We start from the raw sequence: 19,691 nt of genomic DNA, 5'->3' as shown, positions 1-19,691 counted from the left end.
GAGTCATGATATATGTGGTATCTTTTAGATGGAACAGCAGTATTCAAAAAACAAAGTTTGTAGAGAAGAAGATAATATTGGCTTTGAAAATACTGGAATGCTTTCTTAGTCTTGAAAAATGTTCATTAAGTTGGAAATATATTTATAGACTGGCTTACAGTCTGGAATGCAGATGTGAAGCTGAGCTAGTGATAGGGACTTGGAAGCCATCAGTGTATGGAGCCCCTAACCCTAATCCTAACCCTGAGCCCAACCCTAACTCTCTCAAGGCTACATTTGTGAAATATTTGTATTTTTTTAAATGATTTTTTTTTTTTTTTTTTAATTTTTAAAAGGCAGTCAAATACTTGTTCTTGATTATGAGACAGTACTCTATTTGAATTCTCCTCTGCTAGTAGAGGTTTTTAGTCATGATGATGGCAAGGTGGAGCTGTTTGAATACAGGATGGTGACTTGTGATGAGTGACTGTATCAATTAGAAAACTCTTTGGATTCACCAAATTTTATTATTTGCTTTCCTCCCACAAAGTGTTGCACTAAGGACTTGAAAGACTAATTTATCGTTAATTTCCCAAAGATTAATGATAAATAAAATGGACTTTATCCTCTTAAACTGTTGTTGAAGGTTAGAGCCTGCATCAGGTCCTTAACCCTCATGATGTTGTAGTAAGAAAAAAGAAAGTAATTGATGCATTTACAAAGTGGAGTTATTTATTAATAAAATATTAAAGTGGAATTCTTTTAAATCATGTTGACAAACTTAAGACAAGTTTCAAGTATAAGTTTTTGCAGGTAGGGGTCAGGGAATTCAGTACAATGCCTAGCTCTCTATTATTTTACACAAAGTTGCAATGATATTTAGGGACTTTTAAGAAAAATGCCAGGGTTCTGGATAACTGTGGGCCCAGTTTGTTCTGCTGAGAGGAGATGGTCACACATTTCATTTCTGGCTTTGTCTGCTCCTTTGCAAATGAATGATTTTGGTGGGACCCGGAGGGACCTAGAGAAAAGCTGTGGGTGACTTAGCAAAAACCTACCACTCCTTTCATAAAAGTTTATGTTCTACCAACAGATCATTAGAATCAAATTTCTAGATGAAGAATAGTGCTTTTTATTTTCATCTTTCTCTCTTTCTTGTGTGTTTTTGTTTTTTTTTCTTTTTTCCTTTTCAGTTTGAAAAAGAGTTTACCGAACACCAAGAAACTCAGGCTCAGTTGCAGAAAAAAGAAGCAAAGATTAACGAGCTTCAAGCAGAGTTACAAGCTTTTAAATCACAGGTAAAATACCATCAACCTGGAGTGAATTTGGGTATTGAAAGCTCACCAGGGGAACAAAGGTCATATCATATCTTCATAGCATCAAAATGTTGAAACTTTAATTTCCCTTGTATGTTTTCATATTATTGTTTATATGTATTTCTATTCTGCTGTGTTTATTTTTAAAATTATTTTGCCCCTTTTTCTCTGTTTGCATTTTTAAGAATGTCTAAACTTTTACTAATCTGCTTCCTTATGTTTCGTTTGGGTTTTGCACCTGATGTCATGTGTTTGCTAGGTAATTAAGCATTAAGGGTAAGAAAGTCTTTTATTCTTAGATTTGTCATTCATCAATGATCTTTATCCCACTACAGAAAATTATTGCTCAAGCTATTTATTTTTCAAAACCTTCAGCCTATGGGTACCTTGCAGTGAAAGATAACCTCTAGCTGAATGAGAACATTTTCTGATAATTTTTCAATTTCCAAAAGTAAACAGATTTAAAGAATGACAAAAAAGAGAGCAAATCTGGATTATGGAGCAGATAATACATACACTCACGTACGCTCTCTACACATAAAGCATTTAGGTAGCAAGAAATACATCATCTGCATGTTTTAAATGGATGAAAGTAAGGAAGTAGAATTTTCACAGCTAAATTTTTTCATGTAGATTTACACATAAGATGATGAGCAGTAAGTATAGTTTTGCTGTTTTCCTTTCATCCTAATTTATGGTTATGTTGAAATAGTCTTAGGTATACTATTTCCTATGTTATTTTGAGAGTTTGTTTTCTTTTATACTTTAGTGTATAGTTTTGTTGCAGAGTCTGTCTGAAGATACCCTAAGAGCTATCTGTTAGTGTTCAGTTTTGGAAAAAAAAAAAAAAATTAGAATCTATCTACAAGAAAATTCTCAATGATCATCTTTCTTTAGTGCTGCAAGAGAAGGTACCACAATTTGTTGAAAGTTTTCATCTTTCTTATGTGGCTCTTTGTCTCTCATATTAAAGAAACATTTGTGTTTTTAAATTTCAGATTGAGTTATAGACAATGGCTGAAATATTCATGAAAAGTTTTTCCTGGTCTGGGCTAGTATAAATTTAGACTTTCCTTCCTTTTTAATTTTTCCCAGTTGAAGCATTACTCGTAAATCTACTCTAGAAAATTTCAGTTTATAGAAAACATATTCACCATCCTTGGATATGTTATTGCTGCATGTGCTTTTATATAAAATGGGAATATATTTACATTTTGAAACAGATTAAATCAAGGAATCTCCTGTGTTGTTTTAAATTGTGTACAATGATGACGTTTGTTTATGTCTATTAGAGGAAAGCCTGTAATTAGAGACTTGACACTGGACACAATATTCATTTTTGAATAACAACTGACAAATACTTCCTTTGGATAAGTTTGTATTTCTCATGAAATCTATGCATTTGTCTCAATATACTTCTCTTTGATCAAAGCTATGCTGATTATAAAGGTTATGAATAAAATATGTTTTATTATCTGTGACTTCATTCCTTCAGTCACTTAACGGCCAAGTACTCTTAGGTGCTGGCGATAGAATGGGGGGCAAGGTGGTCACAGTGTCTGGCCCCCTCAGTGATAAGTCTGTCACACCCATCAAAATCTAGAGCAAAAATTCAACCATACCTTTGTTTTAAGACATTAATTGTTAACCATAAATGTATACTGAGTGTGAGTATAATGTACATACATCCTTAACATTGAGAGGGCTGTGCTATTCATGATCACAGCAACCCAGCATAACACTAAAGTGATTCTTCTTTATACTTAATGTTTTTTGATAAGGCATGTTTTTTGACTGTGGTCTCAACTTCTCTTAAATACTTTTTCTTTGTGCTGACCTTGGATATCGACTTCAAGCCTTTATACATGATCTATTTTCCATAATTGTGCCATAAAACTTTTAAATGATTTATTAATACTCCTATAGCTATATGGCTCAGAGTTGAAGTTAGTAATTTCAGGAAATAACCATATCACAAAAAATTATTTATCAACCCAGATCACCTTTATGATAGTAAAAATGCATCTATTGTTATTATGCCATGGAAACATAAGGACAGAAGTGCCTAGTGGTCACAGGGACCAGATCGTGACATGCTCTTGCAGGTCCTACTAAGAATCTTAGATTTTTTTTCTCAAGGGCAAAGGCATGATGTGGCAATATTATTTACCTCTCCTTTTCTGGATCTTATTTTTTTTAACTTACCACTTAAATGCTGGTGTCCTGTAGAATTCTGTATATAAACCTTTCCTCATGCTACATACTCTGGGTGAACATATCTACACCCATGGCTTCTTCAGCTGTCCTGTAGAGACTGCTGACTTTCAGATCTTTTAGACCCATATTGCCATTTGCCTCCTGGACATCTCCACCTGGTTGGCCATAACTACCTCAAAACGGGGAGTAATATTTCTGACAATTACATTTTTATGAAAACAAAAGCTATAATATTCTTAAATTGGGAAAAAATATCTTTGAAATTTTGTTTTTAGGTTAAACCACATGATGTTACTGAAATTCAGTTGTTTTTGGTTTAAAATAATACCTTATTTTTGAGAAAAGTGTACTTCAGCGTGTTTTGTAGAGAGTTCTTTGTCATATTTCTTCTTTTTCCTTCCCCTATAGTTTGGTGCCTTGCCACCTGGTACCTATTTGCCTTCTTCAAAAGAAAATGGAACTGGCCACGCAGCACTTCCTCCACCGCCACCACTGTCCTCTTGTGGAGGCGTGCCCCCTCCACCCCCACCTGCACCCCCTCCCCTTCCAGGAATGCCCATGCCATTTGGTGGTGGTCCTGTGCCTCCACCACCTCCCCTGGGATTTCTCAGTGGACGAACCTCTCCCCCACCACCAACCCTGCCTTTTGGGTTAAAACCAAAGAAAGAATTTAAACCGGAGACCAACATGAGAAGATTGAATTGGTTAAAGGTAAAACAGAAATAAATAGAGAAATAATACTGTTACCTAGATTAAAACTTAAATATAATTGTATATAGTTTCCAATGGGAACCCTATTGAAAATGACATTAAATAAACAGGCATTATTTTAAATAAAAATGTTGAGTCAAAGCCCTTTGCTATTGACTAAAGCTCTCTGGTTTATAAATTGGGTAGGAGTTGATGTTAGTTGTTACAATGGGATTTGATTGTAATTAAATTGGCAGTTCAACATTATTGTGGTTATACTCTGTATTTTGAAGTGTTTTTCAAAAGTACAAAAAAATTAGTATTCTTAGGAACTTTTTTTATGTTGGTAGCATTGGGAAAAGTATTACTACTTGTCAGAAGTGGATAGTTAGTCGAGACATAGGAATTCTGAATCCTGCAGAATGATGGTTTCATGGTCACATAAATTGAGCATTGCTAAAGACTAGGAGAAGTATAATTGAGAAGAAACAAACTTCATTTCATTCAACTTCAAATCCCCAAGTATTTGAGAGTGGAACCTTTTTTTTCCCCTGATAACACCTTAACTTCCTGTAGAACTTGTATTTCATTGAACATACTTTGGGAAAAAATCTTACAGAGATTACTTCATAAATATCTGCTGGCAGCTCTGGGGCACTGGGTGTATACATGGTGATTGGGTGTGGGAGACAGATGAAACACTCAACTGTTTGTGAATCTGTCTTCTCTCTGGTTGCAGATCAGACCTCAGGAAATGACTGAAGACTGTTTCTGGGTAAAAGCAAATGAAAATAAGTATGAAAATATGGATTTGCTTTGTAAACTTGAGAATACGTTTTGTTGCCAACCAAAAGGTAAGTTTAATATCTTGGTTATTTGTTACTCTTAGTATTTTAATACTGTAACTTTTTATATGCTTACCTTTAGAAAGTATTGTGTCATATAAATGGTATTTTTATGTTACTAATGGATAAATGAATAATCCAATGAATAATCTGAAGTTAATTTTTTATATAGAGTATCAATTGAACAATTTTTAAAATACAAATGATTTAATACAAAACTTAAAAAAATTTCCTGGGGCTTCCCTGGTGGTGCAGTGGTTGAGAATTCGCCTGCTAATGCAGGGGACACGGGTTCGAGCCCTGGTCTGGGAAGATCCCACATGCCGCGGAGCAACTGGGCCCGTGAGCCACAATTATTGAGCCTGCGCGTCTGGAGCCTGTGCTCCGCAACAAGGGAGGCCGCGATAGTGAGAGGCCCGCGCACCGCGATGAAGAGTGGCCCCCGCTCTCCACAACTAGAGAAAGCCCTTGCACAGAAATGAAGACCCAACACAGCCAAAAATAAATAAATAAATAAATACATTTATTAAAAAAAAAATTTCTTTATAATACCTTCTTTGAAGATATTCTAAATTAGACTTTCATAAAGGAGGGTATTTTCAGAGAAAATTTTGGTGTGAAAATTCCCTGTAGTCAATGAGAAATAGAAAAATGAAAACAAAATGTAAGTCTTCCTCTAGTCAGAATTTTGCCACCCTTTAATGTTGCAGTGACTATCACATAATTAATTAGTATGACTCACATGGGATAGAAATATCAAATTTATAGAGCATCTTGAAAATTAGTTTGAAATAGAGTCTATGAGTGGATTATAACATTTTTTCATTAAATGCAATGGAATTCATTTTCAAAAGCCATCACAGATAGCTTTTACCTGTACAATGTGATTTTTCTCTTTTTAACAATTATGTTTAGGAATTACTCTTGTCTGAAATTTGATTTTGTCTCATCCAGTGTCATGGGCCTACCACTTATGTTTCAGGGCTGATATGCACATACACTGTTCAGTTCATTTTTTTTTTTTTTAAACATCTTTACTGAAGTATAATTGCCTTACAATGGTGTATTAGCTTCTGCTTTATAACAAAGTGAATCAGTTATACATATACAATATGTTCCCATTTCTCTTCCCTCTTGCATCTCCCTCCCTCCCACCCTCCCCATCCCACCCCTCTAGGTGGTCACAAAGCACCGAGCTGATCTCCCTGTGCTATGCGGCTGCTTCCCACTAGCTATCTATTTTACATTTGGTAGTGTATATATGTCCATGACACTCTCTCACCCTGTCACATCTCACCCCACCCCCTCCCCATTATCCTCAAGTCCATTCTCTAGTAGGTCTGTGTCTTTATTCCCGTCTTGCCACTAGGTTCTTCATGTCTTCATGGCCTTTTTTTTTTTTTTTTTTCCCTTAGATTCCATATATATGTGTTAGCATACTGTATTTGTTTTTCTCTTTCTGACTTACTTCACTCTGTATGACAGACTCTAACTCCATCCACCTCATTACAAATACCTCCATTTCATTTCTTTTTATGGCTGAGTAATATTCCATGGTATATATGTGCCACATCTTCTTTATCCATTCATCTGTCGATGGACATTTAGGTTGCTTCCATGTCCTGGCTATTGTAAATAGAGCTGCAATGAACATTTTGGTACATGACTCTTTTTGACGTATGGTTTTCTCAGGGTATATGCCCAGTAGTGGGATTGCTGGGTCGTATGGTAGTTCTATTTGTAGTTTTTTAAGGAACCTCCATACTGTTCTCCATAGTGGCTGTATCAATTTACATTCCCACCAACAGTGCAAGAGTGTTCCCTTTTCTCCACACCCTCTCCAGCATTTATTGTTTCTGGATTTTTTGATGATGGCCATTCTGACCGGTGTGAGATGATATCTCATTGTAGTTTTGATTTGCATTTCTCTAATGATTAATGATGTTGAGCATTCTTTCATGTGTCTGTAGGCCATCTGTATATCTTCTTTGGAGAAATTGTCTATTTAGGTCTTCTGCCCATTTTTGGATTGGGTTGTTGGTTTTTTTGTTATTGAGCTGCATGAGCTGCTTGTAAATCTTGGAGATTAATCCTTTGTCAGTTGCTTCATTTGCAAATATTTTCTCCCATCCTGAGGGTTGTCTTTTGGTCTTGTTTATGGTTTCCTTTGCTGTGCAAAAGCTTTGAAGTTGCATTAGGTCCCATTTGTTTATTTGTGTTCTTATTTCCATTTCTCTGGGAGCTGGGTCAAAAAGAATCTTGCTGTGATGTATGTCATAGAGTGTTCTGCCTATGTTTTCCTCTAAGAGTTTGATAGTGTCTGCCCTTACACTTAGGTCTTTAATCCATTTTGAGTTTATTTTTGTGCTTGGTGTCAGGGAGTGTTCTAATTTCATACTTTTACATGCACCTGTCCAATTTTCCCAGCACCACTTATTGAAGAGGCTGTCTTTTCTCCACTGTATATGCTTGCCTCCTTTATCAAAGATAAGGTGACCATATGTGTGTGGGTTTATCTCTGGGCTTTCTATCCTGTTCCATTGATCTATATTTCTGTTTTTGTGCCAGTACCAAACTGTCTTGATTACTGAAGCTTTGTAATATAGTCTGAAGTCAGGGAGCCTGATTCCCCCAGCTCCATTTTTCGTTCTCAAGACTGCTTTGGCTATTCGGGGTCTTTTGTGTTTCCATACAAATTGTGAAATTTTTTGTTCTAGTTCTGTGAAAAATGCCAGTGGTAGTTTGATAGGGATTGCATTGAATCTGTAGATTGCTTTGGGTAGTAGAGTCATTTTCACAATGTTGATTCTTCCAATCCAGGAACATGGTATATCTCTCCATCTATTTGTATCATCTTTAATTTCTTTCATCAGTGTCTAATAATTTTCTGCATACAGGTCTTTGGTCTCCTTAGGTAGGTTTACTCCTAGATATTTTATTCTTTTTGTTGCAATGGTAAACGGGAGTGTTTTCTTAATTTCACTTTCAGATTTTTCATCATTAGTGTATAGAAATGCAAGAGATTTCTGTGCATTAATTTTGTATCCTGCTACTTTACCAAATTCATTGATTAGCTCTAGGAGTTTTCTGGTAGCATCTTTAGGATTCTCTATGTATAGTATCATGTCATCTGCAAATAGTGACAGCTTTACTTCTTCTTTTCCGATTTGGATTCCTTTTATTTCTTTGTCTTCTCTGATTGCTGGGGCTAACACTTCCAAAACTCTGTTGAATAATAGTGGTGAGAGTGGGCAACCTTGTCTTGTTCCTGATCTTAGTGGAAATGGTTTCAGTTTTTCACCATTGAGGACAATGTTGGCTGTGGGTTTGTCATATATGGCCTTTATTATGTTGAGGAAAGTTCCCTCTATGCCTACTTTCTGCAGGGCTTTTATCATAAATGGGTGTTGAATTTTGTCGAAAGCTTTCTCTGCATCTATTGAGATGATCATATGGTTTTTCTCCTTCAATTTGTTAATGTGATGTATCACGTTGATTGATTTGCGTATATTGAAGAATCCTTGCATTCCTGGGATAAACCCCACTTGATCATGGTGTACGATCCTTTTAATGTGCTGTTGGATTCTGTTTGCTAGTATTTTGTTGAGGATTTTTGCATCTATGTTCATCAGTGATATTGGCCTGTAGTTTTCTTTCTTTGTGACACATTTGTCTGGTTTTGGTATCAGGGTGACGGTGGCCTCGTAGAATGAGTTGGGGAGTGTTCCTCCCTCTGCGGTATTTTGGAAGAGTTTGAGAAGGATAGGTGTTAGCTCTTCTCTAAATGTTTGATAGAATTCGCCTGTGAAGCCATCTGGTCCTGGGCTTTTGTGTGTTGGAAGATTTTTAATCACAGTTTCAATTTCAGTGCTTGTGATTGGTCTGTTCATATTTTCTATTTCTTCCTGGTTCAGTCTCGGCAGGTTGTGCATTTCTAAGAATCTGTCCATTTCTTCCAGGTTGTCCATTTTATTGGCATAGAGTTGCTTGTAGTAATCTCTCATGATCGTTTGTATTTCTGCAGTGTCAGTGGTTACTTCTCCTTTTTCATTTCTAATTCTATTGATTTGAGTCTTCTCCCTTTTTCTCTTGATGAGTCTGGCTAATGGTTTATCAATTTTGTTTATCTTCTCAAAGAACCAGCTTTTAGTTTCATTGATTTTTGCTATTGTTTCCTTCATTTCTTTTTCATTTATTTCTGACCTAATCTTTATGATTTCTTTCCTTCTGCTGGCTTTGGGGTTTTTTTGTTCTTCTTTCTCTAATTGCTTTAGGTGCAAGGTTAGGTTGTTTACTCGAGATGTTTCCTGTTTCTTGAGGTAGGCTTGTATTGCTATAAACTTCCCTCTTAGCACTGCTTTTGCTGCGTCCCATAGGTTTTGGGTCGTCGTATCTCCATTGTCCTTTGTTTCTAGGTATTTTTTGATTTCCCCTTTGATTTCTTCAGTGATCACTTCGTTATTAAGTAGTGTATTGTGTAGCCTCCATGTGTTTGTATTTTTTACAGATCTTTTCCTGTAATTGATATCTAGTCTCATAGCGTTGTGGTCGGAAAAGATACTTGATACGATTTCAATTTTCTTAAATTTACCAAGGCTTGATTTGTGACCCAAGATATGATCTATCCTGGAGAATGTTCCATGAGCACTTGAGAAAAATGTGTGTTCTGTTGTTTTTGGGTGGAATGTCCTATAAATATCAATTAAGTCCATCTTGTTTAGTGTATCATTTAAAGCTTGTGTTTCCTTATTTATTTTCATTTTGGATGATCTGTCCATTGGTGTAAGTGGGGTGTTAAAGTCCCCTACTATGTTTGTGTTGCTGTCGATTTCCCCTTTTATGGCTGTTAGTATTTGCCTTATGTATTGAGGTGCTCCTATGTTGGGTGCATAAATATTTACAATTGTTATACCTTCCTCTTGGATCGATCCCTTGATCATTATATAGTGTCCTTCTTTGTCTCTTGTAATAGTCTTTATTTTAAAGTCTATTTTGTCTGATATGAGAATTGCTACTCCAGCTTTCTTTTGATTTCCATGTGCATGGAATATCTTTTTCCATCCCCTCACTTTCAGTCTGTATGTGTCTCTAGGTCTGAAGTGGGTCTCTTGTAGACAGCATATATATGGGTCTTGTTTTTGTATCCATTCAGCCAGCCTGTGTCTTTTGGTGGGAGCATTTAATCCATTTACACTCAAGGTAATTATCGATATGTATGTTCCTATTCCCATTTTCTTAAATGTTTTGGGTTTGTTATTGTAGGTGTTTTCCTTCTCTTGTGTTTCTTGCCTAAGGAAGTTCCTTTAGTATTTGTTGTAAAGCTGGTTTGGTGGTGCTGAACTCTCTCAGCTTTTGCTTGTCTGTAAAGGTTTTAGTTTCTCCATCACATCTGAATGAGATCCTTGCTGGGTAGAGTAATCTTGGTTGTAGGTTTTTCTCCTTCATCACTTTAAGTATATCCTGCCACTCCCTTCTGGCTTGTAGAGTTTCTGCTGAAAGATCAGCTGTTAACCTTATGGGGATTCCCTTGTGTGTTATTTGTTGTTTTTCCCTTGCTGCCTTTAATATGTTTTCCTTATATTTAATTTTTGACAGTTTGATTAATATGTGTCTTGGGGTGTTTCTCCTTGGGTTTATCCTGTATGGGACTCTCTGTGCTTCCAGGACTTGATTAACTATTTCCTTTCCCATATTAGGGAAGTTTTCAACTATAATCTCTTCAGATATTTTCTCAGTCCCTTTCTTTTTCTCTTCTTCTTCTGGGACCCCTATAATTCGAATGTTGGTGCGTTTAATGTTGTCCCAGAGGTCTCTGAGACTGTCCTCAGTTCTTTTCATTCTTTTTTCTTTATCCTGCTCTGCAGTAGTTATTTCCACCATTTTATTTTCCAGGTCACTTATCCTTTCTTCTGCCTCAGTTATTCTGCTATTGATCCCGTCTAGAGTATTTTTAATTTCATTTATTGTGTTTTTCATCGTTGCTTGGTTCCTCTTTAGTTCTTCTACGTCCTTGTTAAATGTTTCTTGCATTTTGTCTATTCTATTTCCCAGATTTTGGATCATCCTTACTCTCATTATTCTGAATTCTTTTTCAGGTAGACTACCTATTTCCTCTTCATTTGTTAAGTCTGGTGTGTTTTGACCCTGCTCCTTCATCTGCTGTGTGTTTTTCTGTCGTCTCATTTTGCTTATCTTACTGTGTTTGGGGTCTCCTTTTCACAGGCTGCAGGTTCGTAGTTCCCGTTGTTTTTGGTATCTGTCCCCCGTGGCTAAGGTTGGTTCAGTGGGTTGTGTAGGCTTCCTGGTGGAGGGAACTAGTGCCTGAGTTCTGGTGGATGAGTCTGGATCTTGTCTTTCTGGTTGGGCACGTCCACGTCTGGTGGTGTATTTTGGGGGTGTCTGTGGCCTTATTATGATTTTAGGCAGCCTCTCTGCTAATGGATGGGTCTGTGTTCCTGTCTTGCTAGTTGTTTGGCATAGGGTGTTCAGCACTGTAGCTTGCTGGTCATTGAGTGATGCTGGGTCTTGATGTTGAGATGGAGATCTCTGAGAGATTTTTGCCATTCGGTATTACGTGGAGCTGGGAGGTCTCTTGTGGACCAGTGTCCTGAAGTTGGCTCTCCCACCTCAGAGGTATGGCCCTGATGCCTGGCTGGAGCACCAAGAGCCTTTCGTCCACACGGCTCAGATTAAAAGGGAGAAAAAATAGAAAGAAAGAAAGAAAGAAAGAAAGAAAGAAAGAAAGAAAGAAAGAGGGTATAATATAGTGAAGTAAAATAAAGCTATTATAAAGCAGAGCTATACAGACAAAATCTCACCCAGAAGCATTTACATATACACTCACAAAAAAAGGAAAAGGGGAAAAATTAATATATCCTGCTCCCAAAGTCCACCTCCTGAATTTGGGATGATTCGTTGTCTATTCAGTTATTCAACAGATGCAGGCACATCAAGTTGTTTGTGGAGCTTTAATCCGCTGCTTCTGAGGCTGCTGGGAGAGATTTCCCCTTCTCTTCTCTGTTCGCACAGCTCCTGGGGATCAGCTTTGGATTTGGACCCGCCTCTGCGTGTAGGTCGCCTGAGGGCGTCTGTTCCCCGCCCAGACAGGACGGGGTTAAAGGAGCAGCTGCTTCGGGGGCTCTGGCTCACTCAGGCCGGGGGGAGGGAGGGATACGGAGGAGGTGGGGCGAGCCTGCGGCGGCAGAGGCCGGAGTGACGTTGCACCAGCCTGAGGCGCGCCGTGCGTTCTCCCGGGAAAGTTGTCCCTGGATCACGGGACCCTGGCAGTGGCGGGCTGCACAGGCTCCCGGGAGGGGCGGTGTGGAGAGTGTCCTGTGCTTGCACACAGGATTTTTGGAGGCGGCAGCAGCAGCCCCAGCGTCTCACGCTCGTCTCTGGGGTCCGCGCTGATCGCTGCGGCTCGCGCCAGTCTCTGGATTTCGTTTAGGCGGTGCTCTGAATCCCCCCTCCCTGCGCGCCGCTAAACAAAGAGGCAAGAAAAAGTCTCTTGCCTCTTCGGCAGCTGCAGACTTTTTCCCGGCCTCCCTCCCAGCCAGCTGTGGTGCGCTAACCCCTTCAGGCTGTGTTCACGCCCCCAACCCCAGTCCTCTCCCTGCGATCCGATCCGACCGAAGCCCGAGCCTCAGCTCCCAGCCCCGCCCGCCCCGGCGAGTGAGCAGACAAGCCTCTCGGGCTGGTGAGTGCTGCTCGGCTCCGAGCCTCCGTGCGGGAATCTCTCCGCTTTGCCCTCCGCACCCCTGTGGCTGTGCTCTCCTCCGTGGCTCCGAAGCTCCCCCCTCCGCCACCCACAGTCTCTGCCCGCGAAGGGGCTTCCTAGTGCGTGGAAATCTTTCCTCCTTCACAGCTCCCTCCCCCTGGTGCAGGTCCCGTCCCTGTTCTTTTGTCTCTGTTATTTCTTTTTTCTTTTGCCCTACCCAAGTACGTGGGGATTTTCTTGCCTTTTGGGAGGTCTGACGTTTTCTGCCAGCGTTCAGTGGGTGTTCTGTAGGAGCAGTTCCACGTGTAGATGTATTTCTACTGTATCTGTGGGAAGGAAGGTGATCTCCGCGTCTTACTCTTCCGCCATCTTCTCTCCTCCCCCCCCAGTTCATTTTTAAGTAACACATTTTAGGTTTGTAGTACAAGGCACTTAGGTCAGTCATTATGTTTTTTTTGTTTGTTTTAATTATTTTTAAAAATTATTATTATTATTTTTTAAATTTTTGGCTGCTCTCGGTCTTCGTTGCTGTGCACGGGCTTTTCTCCATCTGGATGGAGATGGGAAGGCTTGGTGTAGACAGAAGAATTGACTTCTTAAAGTACCCACTGTGTACTAGGCACCATGCTAGATGCTTTGTATACGTGATTTAACTTGATCATCACAGCAACCAAAGGATGTTGGCAGATAGCAAAAAAATCATTTGCTTTTCTTTGAAATGCTTTCTAAAATATAAATTAAAAACTTTTAAAAAAAGAATTGTAAGTTAGAAACTCTAAAAGGTAATTGTAAATTAGATTTCTAGAATTTGTGTTAAATCCAAAGCCTTTATCAGACATTTTGGAACAGCATTGGTCTTGACCAAAATAGTAAAAATGATATATTTTGATCTTTGAAAACCAGGGGCATTTTCTTAGCAAGCTTATCATAGGAAAACTGGTGAAGTAAGCAGATCTTAATTTTATCTTTTGATTATGGAGAATCAAAATTTTCTTTGAATAAGATTAGTGCACTCTTCAGGCAATCAAGGAAACTATATGGCATTTAAAATGTGTATTTACATGTAAAACACTTCAGAATTTCAGATTTCATAATCTGGAATTGATTAGTTTTCCCTCTGCTTTTCTAGTAGGTAGAAAGGGTGGTACCTAAAAGCTATTTAAGTAATTCTGCGATCCAGCTTCTCTGTTTTTTTTCCCTCTTTACTCTGATTACTTTCTTAATTAATGAGGCTCAAAAGGGAAACTTGTTAGCATGTCTTTAATTTAGCTGTAGTGTTGGCCCTAAATGAAATAATTGGACCTTTAAAAAATTCTTGTTATCTAACTGTAGTCTTACGATTTAAGGTTGAAAAAAATCAACATATTTGCTCAATCTAATACTAGTTGTAAAGGTTAAGGTGAGGAAATAATGATCCTTTTCTGAATATTCCATATATCAGTGCCTCTCTGGCTTGGTGCATGCATCCACGCTGCCCTGAATCTCTCTTTGGTTTGACTTAGAGGCTGGCAGAGGCTATGACTTCTTATCTCTCAGCTCAAATGCTGCTTCCTCTTTTCTGGGACAGTAGATGATATTTCCATGATCAACAGAAAGATGGGGAAGCCCAGGGTTGTAACACGGGGCAGTGCCAACATTTCACAATGCCAACAGGTGGCGAGATGAGAAGGTGACTATTTTTTGGTTTGGATTTTAAAGAATAATTCCTAGAAAGCATTATTTGAGGAGCCTTAAGTGTTCCTTTTGGAATTATTAGTATTTCACTAGAAAAGGCTATTAACTGCTGCTTTCAGAAAGACAGGACTTCAGTAGATATTTTATAGGAAAGGTCAGAAAGGAAGGCAAGAGAAAGGTGCCTAGAAAACTTTGACAAGACAGAGGGCTGGTGGATAGGTTGCTCCTTGTCTCTTTATTCGTGGCCTGGCTGCTAATATTTGCCTGTTTCACGTGACACCAAAGGTTACTTTGAATCAATTTTGTCATTTCTGCAGAATTCAAAATTAAACCTATTATTCATTGTTGAGTTCCAGGTAGAAATATAGTTGCTCTCCACTGTCTAGCAGGCAGGGGGAGATAGAGGCACGGGCTGCTAGTTGATTGTCATCATTGGCTTGCATCACAACTTGGCAGGGAAGGACAAAGAATTCAGATTACTGAAGAATTGTGGATTTTTAGAGAAAAGATTTTTTTTTTTTTTTTTTATTGAAGTACCTGTTTGGACTGAGAACGAGGGCTCTTTCTCTGACATAGTTGAATGTTCCATTCCAGGCATTTTAAATGGTAGATGCCAATCTTTGTGCTTCCTAAGCATTTGAAATTGGCAGAAAGGAAAAAAAAAAAAAAAAAAAAAAAAAAAAGGAACTGAATCCAATAATCTAAAAAGAACCTTGGGATTTTCTCTCATGTTCTTTATTTTTTGTCACTAAGTATGGCTATTTATTTTACACTGCTTTAAGTTTATGAGACATTTAGGTTAAGATTGTTGGGTTTCAGAGGTCTCATACCCTGGGAGTTGGAAAAGGAAGAGGAACTAATAATCCCTACTGAGTACCTGTGGTATACCAGCCCTGAGCTGGGTCTTCTTCATGTGACCTTGTTTAATCTTTACCACATCTCTGCTGAGGTTTTGCTCTTGGTCTACGATTGCAAGACAGTTCTGACTCCCCACAATAGCACTCTGCCCCACTGACTCGTAGATGGAGCATGGTGTTCTTGGTAAGCGAGTTGGACATTTCCTCTTAACTCATGTTGCCCTTTATTATAGTCCTTCTTTTTTTTCCAGTTAGAGTTTACTTACTTTGCTTTCTAAACTAATCCCCTCCCTGTGACTTTTATAGCATTGCTTCAGTGGGGCGTGTCTTGTGTCATATCTTAAGGAGTACGGAAACCCCCGTCTAAGCCATTTCCTATGAAATCAACATTTTTTTTTTTCTGATTCAGTAGTATCATTTTCTTTTTTTTTTTAAAATTCATTTTATTTGTGTATTTATTTATTTATTTTGGCTGCATGGGGTCTTTGTTGCTGGGCTTTCTCCAGTTGCGGCAAGCACGGGCTACTCTTTTGTTGCGGTGCGTGGGCTTCTCATTGCAGTGGCTTCTCTTGCTGCGGAACACGGGCTCTAGGCGCACGGGCTTCAGTAGCTGTGGCTTGTGGGCTCAGTAGTTGTGGCACATGGACTTAGTTGCTCCATGGCATGTGGGATCTTCCTGGACCAGGGCTCGAACCCGTGTCCCCTGCATTGGTAGGCGGATTCTTAACCACTGCGCCACCAGGGAAGCCTATCATTTTCTTTTTTATACTTTATTTCCCTATTAAGTATCTCACTTTGTTTTCCTTGCTTCTCTTCATCCTAAACTTCTGAGATACATCTTAGCTTTCCATAGTTTAGATTCTTTTGAAAATAACATGTAGGCATTTTTCCTGATCATCTTTTTCTTTTCTTTTTCTCATCTGCCTCTTTAATTTCTTCTGCTTTTTCTCTTTATCCTATTTGGCTACCGTTGTTCAAGTCGACAAGTATTTACAGGGAACACGTTGTATGTGAGGCCTTGTGTTTGGCACTGAGGACGCTGTGGTGAGGGGCCCTGTACTCATGTTACTCTGTGGCCTCGGTGAAGCGCAGTCAAGTTCGCAGGTGAAGTCTAAGAACAAGGAGTGGGACAACCAGTGCTAATCTTGATTGTAGAAGAGACTGCCATGTTTTACTGTCTCTGGCTTCTGTTAAGACTTAACAAGGTTATAAAAAACATTGTTTGTATATCTCTCAGAAATTTAATCACAATGTTCATATACTATATTGAACATTTGGTATCATCAAAATAATGCTAATGACCTGCATATTTTTTTACCAGAGTGGAAGCATCTGTTGGTTAATTTTTACAGGCTGTTGGAAAATGGATTAACGTATACTAACAGGTTATTGGTGTTGGATTTATCGACTAAAATTAATATTAATTACTTTCATTATTCACAAACTGTTAACTTAATAGGGATTAAAGGGCTTTCTGAAAGTATATGAATAGTCTAATTCTCGTAGACTGATTTATTATGAAAATGTGATTCCACAATTGTTAGCTTTCTGAGGTAATCAAATTTTATAACAGGTGCATCATATTTGCCAGATAGGGCCAATAAACTGGTTTATAAATAACTTCTCAACTGAACAGTTATGGCATATGGAAACAGTTAATGGATTATGCACTTAAAAACAAATCAAGCTTAGATTTCTGACATCATAGTTCAGTGGACAAAGTATTGGGGTAGGGAGTGATAAACCATGGAGTATCCCAGTGACTTGGCTGTGCTGAGTTTGTTGCTTTGTCTCTGAAACACAATTTATTCCTCTGTATGAACCAAAGTGTATAAAAAATCCTGAACTACCTCAGAAGCCTACATTAAGATGAACAATATAATTTATAACAGAAATATGGTTCTTGGGAGCATGTTAATATAGAGATGATGCCAAAATAAATGTAACATATCTTCAACATCTTAAAGGTTTCTGAAAAGACATTTGACAAACACTAATTTGGGAAGATTGGGGAGGAAGTCAGTGGCGAATTAAATATTTCTCTAGGGATTTATTTTGGTTCTTGTCTGTGGCTGAATCTCAAAAGAACTTAAGGAAATTATGAGATAGGTCAGGAATGTCTTGCTTGTTTCGCCATTAGAGAGTATCTCATTGTTAGCAATTATATTCTCTGTTGGGTTGCAAAAGAAACAGAAATTTATTCTGAAAGCCTTAGAGAAATAAAACCTAAAGAGAGAGCGTAAAGAAAGGGGTTATTTAGGTTGGAGCCACAGGCAACTTTCAAGTCCACAAAATGCTTCAGTTACACACTTGGTTACCCAGCATATCTTTGGCATGGTGTGATAGAAGGTTTAAAGGTCCCTGTAAATAGACATGTTTCTTATATATTGTACTGATGCTATAAACAGAAAAGGAGGAGGCTTGGACTTGTGTGTACTGTATTGGGGGGCGGGGTATGCCCATAAACATGGCTTTTTTTTCTTTCCTTTTTTCTATTCTCTTTTTTTCTTCTTCCACTGGAGAAAGGAATGGTATTAGGGCACTGGATTCAACTAGTGTCACTTGACTAGTGGTAGATTGGGGGATGCTGTCTCCCTTCCGTATTACAAGTAGCTCATCTTGGTATTTTAATTCTGATAGCATTTTCAGTGGTGCGCCTGTAGCTGTCAAACCTTAACAAAATTGTAAAGTCATTACATTCCATTGTCATCGCTTAGGATTTTGTCTCTTAGGATTTCTCTCCATTTCCTGCATCTTCTGTCCTCTTCCCCATTTACCCTGGCATCTCTTGTTGCCCTCTGATTGCTCAAAGTGCATTTTTCGATTGCCTTGTCTGCAGTACGTTCTATCACTCAGGACTCCCACTCATAGTTAGTGCACACCATTACTCTCCTGAAAATATAAATGAGGCTCCTCCTTCTGAATGTGCTATTTTAATCTTAAAATAATATTTTGTAAATCTGGCCATTCACTTCCTCTCTTCTCTACTCTCTCTGACCCCCATGCCCTCCTCCACACACACCACTTGCCAGGCTTGGAAGAGAGAGAATCACATGGAGTTAGCACTGTACCTGGATCCATCCCTGGAGCACAGGGAGGGAGTGGGATAGTGGTAGGAGAGTCATAAGGAGATAAGCGCTTCTTGCTGGATTCCATGCTATAGGAATTCGATATTAAATAAACAGTGTAGAGGGCAGACAGCAGAAGCAAGAAAAACTATAATCCTGCAGCCTGTGGAACAAAAAACACATTCACAGAAAGACAGACAAGATGAAAAGGCAGAGGGCTATATACCAGATGAAGGAACAAGATAAAACCCCAGAAAAACAACTAAATGAAGTGGAGATAGGCAACCTTCCAGAAAAAGAATTCAGAATAATGATAGTGAAGATGATCCAGGACCTCGGAATAAGAATGGAGGCAAAGATCGAGAAGATGCCAGAAATGTTTAACAAAGACCTAGAAGAATTAAAGAACAAACAAACAGAGATGAACAATACAATAACTGAAATGAAAACTACACTAGAAGGAATCAATAGCAGCATAACTGAGGCAGAAGAACGGATAAGTGACCTGGAAGACAGAATGGTGGAATTCACTGCTGCAGAACAGACTAAAGAAAAAAGAATGAAAAGAAATGAAGACAGCCTAAGAGACCTCTGGGACAACATTAAACGCAGCAACATTCGCATTATAGGGGTCCCAGAAGGAGAAGAGAGAGAGAAAGGACCACAGAAAATATTTGAAGAGATTATAGTTGAAAACTTCCCTAACATGGGAAAGGAAATAGCCACCCAAGTCCAGGAAGTGCAGCGAGTCCCATACAGGATAAACCCAAGGAGAAACACACTGAGACACGCAGTAATCAAATTGGCAAAAATTAAAGACAAAGAAAAATTATTGAAAGCAACAAGGTTAAAATGACAAATAACATACAAGGGAACTCCCATAAGGTTAACAGCTGATTTCTCAGCAGAAACTCTACAAGCCAGAAGGGAGTGACACGATATACTTAAAGTGATGAAAGGGAAGAACCTACAACCAAGATTACTCTACCCGACAAGGATCTCATTTAGATTTGATGGAGAGATCAAAAGCTTTACAGACAAGCAAAAGCTAAGAGAATTCAGCACCACCAAACCAGCTCTACAACAAATGCTAAAGGAACTTCTCTAAGTGGGAAACACAAGAGAAGAAAAGGACCTACAAAAACAAACCCAAAACAATTAAGAAAATGGTCATAGGAACATACATATCGATAATTACCTTAAACGTGAATGGATTAAATGCCCCAACCAAAAGACACAGGCTTGCTGAATGGATACAAAAACAAGACCCATATATATGCTGCCTACAAGAGACCCACTTCAGACCTAGGAACACATACAGACTGAAA

The 19,691-nt window shown here is 38.6% G+C and overlaps 1 protein-coding gene across 3 annotated transcripts in view; it reads left to right on the top strand.

The window, feature by feature from the left end:
- Window positions 1-19,691, top strand: part of DIAPH3 (diaphanous related formin 3) — a 568,557-nt gene that overhangs the window by 218,623 nt on the left and 330,243 nt on the right. For all 3 annotated transcript variants that reach the window (XM_068526481.1, XM_068526480.1, XM_068526482.1), the window contains 3 exons: window positions 1,173-1,277; window positions 3,921-4,223; window positions 4,942-5,056. In XM_068526481.1, coding sequence (XP_068382582.1) covers window positions 1,173-1,277; window positions 3,921-4,223; window positions 4,942-5,056 — 523 coding nt within the window. The remainder of the gene's footprint in view (window positions 1-1,172; window positions 1,278-3,920; window positions 4,224-4,941; window positions 5,057-19,691) is intronic.

Source organism: Eschrichtius robustus, chromosome 18 (assembly GCF_028021215.1).
Source record: "Eschrichtius robustus isolate mEscRob2 chromosome 18, mEscRob2.pri, whole genome shotgun sequence".
NCBI lineage: Eukaryota > Metazoa > Chordata > Mammalia > Artiodactyla > Eschrichtiidae > Eschrichtius > Eschrichtius robustus.
This window is presented reverse-complemented; position numbering and strand designations above follow the sequence as displayed.